The sequence below is a fragment of the Lampetra planeri genome, chromosome 21 (assembly GCF_965212315.1).
Source record: "Lampetra planeri chromosome 21, kcLamPlan1.2.h2, whole genome shotgun sequence".
In the NCBI taxonomy this organism is placed as follows: domain Eukaryota; kingdom Metazoa; phylum Chordata; class Hyperoartia; order Petromyzontiformes; family Petromyzontidae; genus Lampetra; species Lampetra planeri.
The window spans coordinates 1033192-1042593 of NC_136127.1; the positions used below are offsets into that span (position 1 = coordinate 1033192).

The 9402-nt window shown below is 47.6% G+C and overlaps 1 protein-coding gene across 3 annotated transcripts in view; it reads right to left on the reverse strand.

Moving 5' to 3' along the window:
* Nucleotides 1–7260, reverse strand: part of APAF1 (apoptotic peptidase activating factor 1) — a 66401-nt gene extending 59141 nt beyond the window's left edge. For all 3 annotated transcript variants that reach the window (XR_013586511.1, XM_078603699.1, XM_078603698.1), the window contains exons 1-5: nucleotides 7188–7260; nucleotides 3723–3865; nucleotides 2437–2632; nucleotides 1349–1546; nucleotides 261–438 (exon numbers count right to left, since the gene is read on the reverse strand). Coding sequence is in view for 2 of the 3 variants with exons in the window: in XM_078603699.1 (XP_078459825.1) it covers nucleotides 261–438; nucleotides 1349–1546; nucleotides 2437–2632; nucleotides 3723–3860 (710 nt within the window). In the remaining variant the exon portion in view is untranslated. The remainder of the gene's footprint in view (nucleotides 1–260; nucleotides 439–1348; nucleotides 1547–2436; nucleotides 2633–3722; nucleotides 3866–7187) is intronic.
* Between the last annotated feature and the right edge of the window lie 2142 nt (nucleotides 7261–9402).

Sequence of the window (9402 nt, forward strand, 5' to 3'; positions counted from 1 at the left end):
ATATTTACGCGATATAACCCAAAATACCTCTATTATAAACTATTTTACCAGGCAAGGCCCACTTGAACTATGTAGCTCTTTTTCAGAAGCTACATGGCCACAAACAATCGCTCAAAAAAGTGGCTTATCAGGTGGAAAATGTAAGCAGCAGCCCAATACTGTAAACGCGTGATGATGATTCTAAACGCGGAGGGAAAAACCGGACGACCCAGAGGAAATCCTAACAAAACCTGACACTCATGCTGCCATGAGGCGCTCGCCTGGGGTGGTGTCGCGTCAGTATAAGCCTCAGCGTGTCCTTGGCCTGCTCGAGGTTGTGCAGGTCGAGCCGCTCTCTCTCTGGCTGCAGACGCTGGCACAAGTTCTGCAGCTTGATGAGGAGCGTGGGCTTATCCACCTGGCCCACGCAAACCCAGAAGACACCTCCTGGGAAACACTCTGCACACGCGCACACACCGCCACACCACACCACGGCATTGCTACGTGCTCACAGCTAGCACTCAAGTGTTTAGGTGTCATCGTACCCAGATCCTACAGCTGTTGCATAGTAGACACGCGCCCTCCTGAGAATAATACCGGCTCCTACCATCTGCTCTTAAGTCTTCCCTTGGTCGCCGGACTCATGGAGACCACTCCAGTGTCTGCCTCTGCAATCGACCCTCCCCCCATCCTTCACACACTTCCCACCCAGCAAAACCGTGTTTGGTTACATCATGGAACCTCCTTTGCCAGTACCAACATATGAGAATAGGTTTTCCCCTTTTTTCTGGCAACAAAACAGGTGTTAAGATGTTAAAACACCTTTTGGCGTCCTCTGGTCGAACATGAGAAACCCTATTCTCGTGTTTGGTTAATTATCTCTACAACAGTCACCTGCCAAGCTCTCTTTCGGCCTTCTGCATTTGCTTGTCCTGGCTTGCCACAAAATTTCCAGCATTCATCTCAGACATCTGTGCTCAAATGCCACCTATTTTGAAGCCTTTCCATGTATAGCGCCCTGTGAAGGATTGTTTAAGGGCGCTTTATACATTTTGATATTATTATAAGATACAGCTCTGCTTCAAATAATCTTCTCTTTACACTCACATCTTTTCTCTTCTGAAGTCGTTTCCAAAGTCCATCAAAAACCTGTCATGCTAAAGCAATATGCCTCCCGATTTCCTCTTCACACCTCCCTGCATTACGGACATAACTGCCCAAGTATAAAAACTTCTCTACCACCTCAATCTTTTCTCCTCCTACTGTGTAGTATTTTATGGTTAATTAATTAACCGAGGGAGGGTGGGGGCCTGCCAGATTAGAAACGTGAACCTCTGCAACAAGAGGCACTACCGCTGGGCCCACCTACCTTTCACAAGCTTTGGGTCCCTCACTGCTTCGGCTGCAATGACCGACTTTCCGCAGCCGGCCATCCCGTGCAGCACAACCCACCCTGGCGCTCCGCGTAGCCCCAGCAGCGCCTCACGCACGGCGCCCAGCTGCTTCGTACGCTCCACAAACACCACGGGGCGCTGCGGCACGCCACCCTCCCGCAGCATCATCTCAACTGGTACACGCACACACGCCGTTACATTAACCGCATTTCACAGCACGTTATTCAACTACTTCGTTGCAATTTAAGGCATTTTTTTTTCTCATATCTGTAGTACCTCTGTGATCACAACGTAAAGATCTTTGGTACGATTCACATATTGGTGGAATGTGGATGTGTTCGTCTGTACATCTGACACTGGCCCATTCCTTGAAATGTTCTCAGCATGAAAGGAGCAGAGTTCATGCTCCATTCACCAAAAGTGGGAAATGCGAGTTGAGGCAGGCACAATGTTATTTTTGTATCATCACTAAGCCATCACGTAACCACCACAAAGGCCTCAGATCCTGCCAGCTTACAGGTGTCAAAGTTTTAATTCAAGCATAACAAGACGTCATCATGGCCAACAACCGTGGATGCTCCCCAGCTTTTAGTTAGGGCAGTGGTTAAAATGTAAATACGGAAGTACCGCTTTTAAACCTTTACACCCTTTAGCCCAGGTTCATTTTCGTTTCCCTCTGGAAACATCGCACTATAGAAGTAGGAACTGTTCTGAAGAATGCAAGTGTACAAGTCTGGTGTTCTGAAAAATGCCGGTACGGCGTACTGTCAAAAACCTGTAAATTTCCACCATTGATTAAGGGCAAATAAAAAACAATGAAGGGTTTCAGTAAATTTCAACTTGAGAAATGTGTCATGTAACCAGTGCACACTAGCCACAGCATTTCAACAGCGATTCATTTTCTGGGTAGACGCATTATACTCAATTTTGTGATGACTAAAAACAAAATGCACCTTTGGAAGATACAGCAAATCTAACAGCACAGTGATCCCTGGCAGACCCACGTGCGCAATTCTGAGTGCATCCCAACGATGGACCGAAATTGCTGCGATGGGCAACTTACAGGCACTGGAGCCACATTTTATGTGATGATCAGGTTCTTCGGAAGGAGACATGGGGATGGGCAGGAAATCTTGTAGCAATGCAGCCAGATCAATGTAGCTCTCCTTCACCAGAGCATTGTAGAATGAGATGACTGCGTAGTTGTCCTTATTCAAGAGCAACTTCAATAGTTCTGATGCCTGTACTTGGCGGGCAACCTAGGCAAATATAAACCACTTAAAAAATCATAAAAATATATCATACTGCCTTGATAAAAAATCGACTACACGAGTTTGCTTGTTTTTATGGACTATCACAAAAATTAAAAACATTAATGTACAAGACATGAACAATATATAAATGCCACTCTCCCTGCTCACCTATCTCTGTGAACAAAACCTCAAGATAGTAAAAGATGACATTTTTATGCTCAACTAATTCATGAAATTAAAGTATACCGTTTACATTTTAACGGTTTCCAACTACATTTGAAAGCCTTAACGAGTTAGCTCTGACCGTCCATCTGTCTGTAACTGTGCGGCACGATTACTCTTAAAACGATGATTCGATATGAGTGCGAGTTTATTTTTAAGTTGTGTTGCTAATAGGGACCCTGTTCGTGTATCAACCAGAAAATTGTATAATCCTGGTTGGGGGTTGACTCAGTCCATCATTCCTACCTCCGGGATCAATAAATGCGTACCACATTGCAGGGAAGTCAACGGTGGTTCTCTCATGGAATGTCGAATTGTCATCACTGGCTCAGGGCTGCAAATGGGAAATGAACACCGCCTTAATGCTCATTTGAGCAGAAAAGTACAGCGGAAAGGAGTCTTAAGAACACAGATTCAAAACTGGTTTGAGATAGCAGCGGTACAGATGGTTCAGAAACGTCACGGACAAACCACGAGAGTGCAGATTCACTGAGAAAGATTAGCAGGAAACAAGTGATTTGTTACATGCAAAGAATAGTGAAGGACTGCAGAACTGTTACGTAGGATTGAGAACCCTACGGCAGTAAAACAGCTGACGCTCCGTGTCTTTGCTATGCCGGTCAGAGGCAGATATATAAACTTCCCAAGGAGGGTGGGAGGGTCCTGAAATTAATACAGCTTGTTACATAGGACACTACGTTAAAAAAAATGTATTCAATGAATAATCTCTGGTGAATAGAAATAAAGTAGTAATTTTCCGAGTCTTAAGGGAGAAATCGCCTCCATCGCTCCCGCCCCCCCCTCCTCCTTGACTCAGCCACTGGTGGCTGTGTGGGCTGTGCTTCGTCTCAGGCTGCCGTGTCTGTGTCATCACCTGCGCTCGCAGCTGCTCCTCTTCCGCATCGGTGAGCACGCCGTCGCTCACCAGGTGGTCGAACAGCAGCACCGGCTTAAGGTCGCGCACGAGGTGCGTGCGGTGCTGCAGCAGGCCGCTTCGAGTCCGCTCGTCCATGGCAGCTGCAGATCGACACACACATCCACGCATACGACACGTCATCATCATCACTATCATCAGCCATGGTGAATCCACTGCTGGATGAAGGTCTCCCCGAACCACTGCCACTTCTCACAATCCTACGATGCAAGAGTTTACCCAGCAACTAAAACACGACTTAATTTCATCGCTCCATCTCCCTGGTGGACGTCCCTCGGATGCATTCCTTTCCTTGGTTGCCACTCCGTTTTTAAGCTCGACAGTGGTCCATCGTCCCTTCAAGCGACTCATCCTGCCCAAGCCCACTGTACTTCTCTTAACGTCATTAACCTGCACATGTTCTCCAATACACGTGTAGTGAGTCCAACTGAGTTGCAGACGTTGCCTTGGAAGCAACACTATTTATTTCACCAACTCAACATAACACAACCTACACTTGGGTGTTGAATGTCTATCTAGCCACGCTAAGGCAGAACTAGACACGGTTCGCTATCCCGGCCCGGACCACAAGCTGGGTCCCAGACCGCATGGCTAGAGGCTTCTTTAACCCGACGTGGATCTTCTTCACCAGCAAACCAAAGAACCCCGAGCCCCTCACGGGGCCCCGTTATATCCCCCCGGGCTGGGGTTGGCTCCGCCCTTCGCCCCGCCCACCTTCCAGATCTCTCGCTCTTTCCCGAAGGCTCCCGAAAGCTCTTTTATACCACGTGACCGCCTAGCGGTCCCCGTCCACCAGTGGCCCCCCTCCAATATCATCCGGTCACGTGTCGGCAGGTCAACCAGCATATCATGCCCCAACGTAACCCTGGCTGGCTGACATTCGCTCTCGCTCCCTCACCGGCTTCGTAAGCCCAGCACCACACAGTGACATTCACAGTCACTACACACGTACAGGTATTCCTCGATTTACAAAAAAGATGCATTGTTCAAAAAGACATGGCTTTTGCCATTAATTTAATACAAAAAATGAGGGATGTGTCATTCCAACTCTACTAACCTAAAAATATACAAAAAAAAATATCATAAAAATAACAGAAATATTAAAACGATTAAATAATACATTTTAAAACAAAATTGTTAACTTTTTCAGGAATCAAAAGAACAGCATGATTGAATGACTGGAAATGTGATGTGGAGGTGTTATCGTTGCACTTAGGGATACCATGACACTTTCGCGGAAGGATAATGCAGCCTCCCGGGTGGTTTTCATTTGATCTCATGGCACATGCCATATGAAATTAAGTAAACACGGAAATGAGATTTCGTTAATCGAAAAGTGTCCGTAATTTTCAAATTGCGTTAATGCTCAATTTTGTAAACAAAATATTCGTAAATTGAGGGATACCTGTATTGCTGTCTGTGTAATTTCAAGCATTACATCTCTCCATGCTTCTTTGCAAAACTCTGTCGTTTGTTCCATTTTTGTTATGCCCATGTTTAGGACCTATATGTCATAGCAGGTAGTACACATTGAAAAATTATTTTTTATAGGCACATTTGTATCGAACAGGAAACTCGAGACAAGGCTTAGGCAGCAAGAAAACTATGAGATGAATATTTTCGGGGCACAGTGCACAATGGGCCGAACCAATTTATGGAATTATCACCCTCAAGAACGACAAAGCCGACGGTTTCGACATTCTGGACAAATCCCGTTTTAATTAATAATATATAATATAGGGTAAAGCACAATCCACGATAACACGTGAGATGCGTACGCAGGCTGAACAAAGACTGAGGCGCGTGGGTAGCACCTCGGCGCATCCAGCAGCATCCCAATGCCTTGTGTGATGCTACGTCGAGGCAGCCGTAAAACCTCGCACGACGTAGTTCCGTTTGCTCAATCGCGTTATATCCAATTCGCATCCGCGTTATAAAAAAGTGTTCCCTAACATATTCATCGCGTTATATACAATTCGCGTTATGAAAACACGCGGCACTATAGGAGAACGGTCTGTACTGAGCTCACAACAAGAACAAGGAAATCAAGTGGCCGCTAAAATCCGGAGCAAGCCAACTGCGTCAGTGTATTCGTGTCTGTGTGTGTCTCTCCGTATGTGTCCCCCACTCCTATGTCAGTGGTATGTCTCTGTGTCTCCTGATCCGTTTGCTCAACTCTGCATGCATGGACATAAGAGTTGAGAGGGCCGGTGGTGGGGGCTGACGGGAATCTGCCGGAATTATGCACCGCGGAGTCAAATGTGTTCGTGGAGTCAATGGAACTGTAGAGCTGAGTGTCATCGCTTTCGAAGTTTGCAGTCGTCATTGAAGATGGAGTAGATACACCAAGGAAAACAAAGCGCCAAACGTTATATTGTGCAATACAACAGCACGGCGAATACCCATGCAGAGAATACAAGGAGTACGCACAGTAAACACAGTGCTCACACGTGTACACACACACACACGTGTACACACACACACACGTGTACACACACACACACGTGTACACACACACACACACACGTGTACACACACACACACACGTGTACACACACACACACGTGTACACACACACACCCACGTGTACACACACACACACGTGTACACACACACACGTACACACACGTACACACACGTGTACACACACACACGTGTACACACACGTGTACACGTGTACACACAAACACACGTGTACACGTGTACACACACACGTGTACACACACACACGTGTACACACACACACGTGTACACACACACGTGTACACACACACGTGTACACACACACGTACACACACACGTGTGTACGTACACACGTGTGTGTGTACACACACGTGTGTGTGTACACACACACGTGTACACACACACACACACGTGTACACACACACACACGTGTACACACACACACACGTGTACACACACACATGTGTACACACAGCACAAACAAAGATCCCCCGTAAAGCCTGAACAGACTGTCAAGTGACCAATAAAAGCCGGCTCGGCCCACGAGGGGGTGGCCGGCCAACACCACACAGTACAGTGTACACACACACAACATACACCAATTTATTTACCAGGTAAAGCCCACAGAGCTGTGTAGCTCTTTTTCAGAAGCGACTTGGCCACAATTGATAGCTCACCGAAGTGACTTATCATGTGGACACTTCTAACAAGACTGTTGGGGCAAGCGCTGTCAGCGAGTAGCACCAATGAAGGGCGACACGGCACACGAGGGGGTGGGTGGCCAGCACCATGCGCACAGTACACACAGTGTACACACACACACAGAGTACAAACAGTGTACACACACACAAAGTACAGTGTACACACACAGTACACCCAGTGTGCACACACAGTACACACAATGTACACACACAGTACACAATGTACACACACAGTACACACCGGACTCGCTTCCCAGTTGCAATTCCACTTCCCGCTCGCGCCGCGCTCCCAATTGGTTGCGTCACAGAATAACTTTATTGAGTTACTCTCACGTAACTTTATTGCTACCGCCAATGATAACTTTATTGAGTCACTCACGTAACTGGGTTAGGGCGGTCGCGGAAGAGCTCGCTCGCGCCGCCATCTTGTTTAGTTCCTTCATAGCCCTGACCCTGAAGACATCTTGTTTAGTTCATTCACAGCCCCATGGTATTCCTGAAGCATTCTTGTTCATCTTCTTGGTTCTTTCGGTAAAGTCACGTAGAAGGGAAGTAATAAAATTAAAAAAAAAAAACATAATAAAATTATTCTCACGACGTTTCGGCCACAACGCAAGTAGCCGTCCTCAGGTGAAAACCAGGTCTGTCGAGGCGACAGCGTCTGAATGAAACAGCACACGCGCTTGGAGCATGTATATACGCTGGGTTGGAAGGGGGGGAAGAAAGGGGGAGCCTTGAAAAAAGAATATGCATATCAAGAGGAATTTAGCATATTTATGGGAAATGCAGGTGTGTGATTAGTACTGCATATGCCCGTGCATTATGCAGGATTAGCAGCATCAAAGGGAGGGGGATAAGGGAATTATTTTCTCTGAGATAAGAGTTAAGCTAGTTCTAGACAGAATTCGTTAATTATTAGAAGAAGTTACAGCAGCAGATGTTAGTGTAAATGCGTTTGGTATTACTTCTTCTAATGCTAAACGAATTCTGTCTAGAACTAGCTTAGCTCTTATCTCAGAGAAAATTATTTCCCTTATCCCCCTCCCTTTGATGCTGCTAATCCTGCATAATGCACGGGCATATGCAGTACTAATCACACACCTGCATTTTCCATAAATATGCTAAATTCCTCTTGATATGCATATTCTTTTTTCAAGGCTCCCCCTTTCTTCCCCCCTTCCAACCCAGCTTATATACATGCTCCAAGCGCGTGTGCTGTTTCATTCAGACGCTGTCGCCTCGACAGACCTGGTTTTCACCTGAGGATGGCTACTTGCGTTGTGGCCGAAACGTCGTGAGAATAATTGTATTATGTTTTATTTTTATTATTTTATTACTTCCCTTCTACGTGACTTTACCGAAAGAACCAAGAAGATGAATCCCTGCAGTCACGAAAGCTTTAAATCATTCTTGTTTAGTTCATTCACAGCCCCGGCTGTGTTGGCTACGTCAGGACTCAATCGTGGTAGAATGTGTTGCAGAGCCCTGATATGAAAATTGCAAGACTTGACTATATTTTGCACGTGGTGATCAAACGACATTCTATTTCAGTATGGTGCCGAGGCTCTTTAGATGTGTAGGAAAAAATATCCTGGAGTGTGCGACCGCCACACCTTCCCACACATGTTTTCACCTGCGCCTCGGAGTGTTGGGGCCGACGTCCACCCCCTCCATTCCCCCCTCCTCCCCGTCGGACGCCTCTCGCCGGGCCCCCGCCGATCGGGTGATTCCCCCCCCCCCCCCGCACCAGCGCCCTCTCTGAGGGACATCGCGACTCGGCTGGCTCACCACCGCCCGGGGTTATCTGCCACACGCTCACACAGCCCACCACAAAAGGTCAGCGCTGAACTAAAACAGGACCCTGCGGGGTGGGCTGGTAGGAATAATACTAATACCGGTACAGGTGTAATAAAAGACTTGACCACGATCTCTGGCTCAGTGTCCTTTATTTGGTCCGTACTGTATTACCCACACGGCTGTCTCTCTTATTCTCTCAGTGCTGGTTCCGATGTCACTCCAGTCACCGTCAGCAGCTCCGCTGCTGTTCTTTGTCGCTCTTGCAGCCCCCACAGCAGCTCCGCTGCTGTTACTCACTCTCAGCCCCCTTGGCTGTAATCGCTGCTGCTCACTCCGCAGCGCTGACAGCCTCGTGCTGTCTCTCTCTTTTTTCGTCGCTCCTGCGACTCTCTGCAGCCACACCGCTGCCTCTAACACACAGCCTTCCTGGCTGTACTCTCCTCTCTCTTCGTCGCTCCTGCGACTCTCTGCAGCCACACCGCTGCCTCTAACACACAGCCTTCCTGGCTGTACTCTGGGGTCGGCTCCCGCTCGCCGGCGGTGCCCCCCTCCTCTCGTTCGCCCTCGTGGCCTCACCCTTTTCCATTCACAACCCGACTGACTTCTCTTTCCGGTTTACCCACTTAAGGACCCCAACCTTTCACCCACGTCACCTGGCT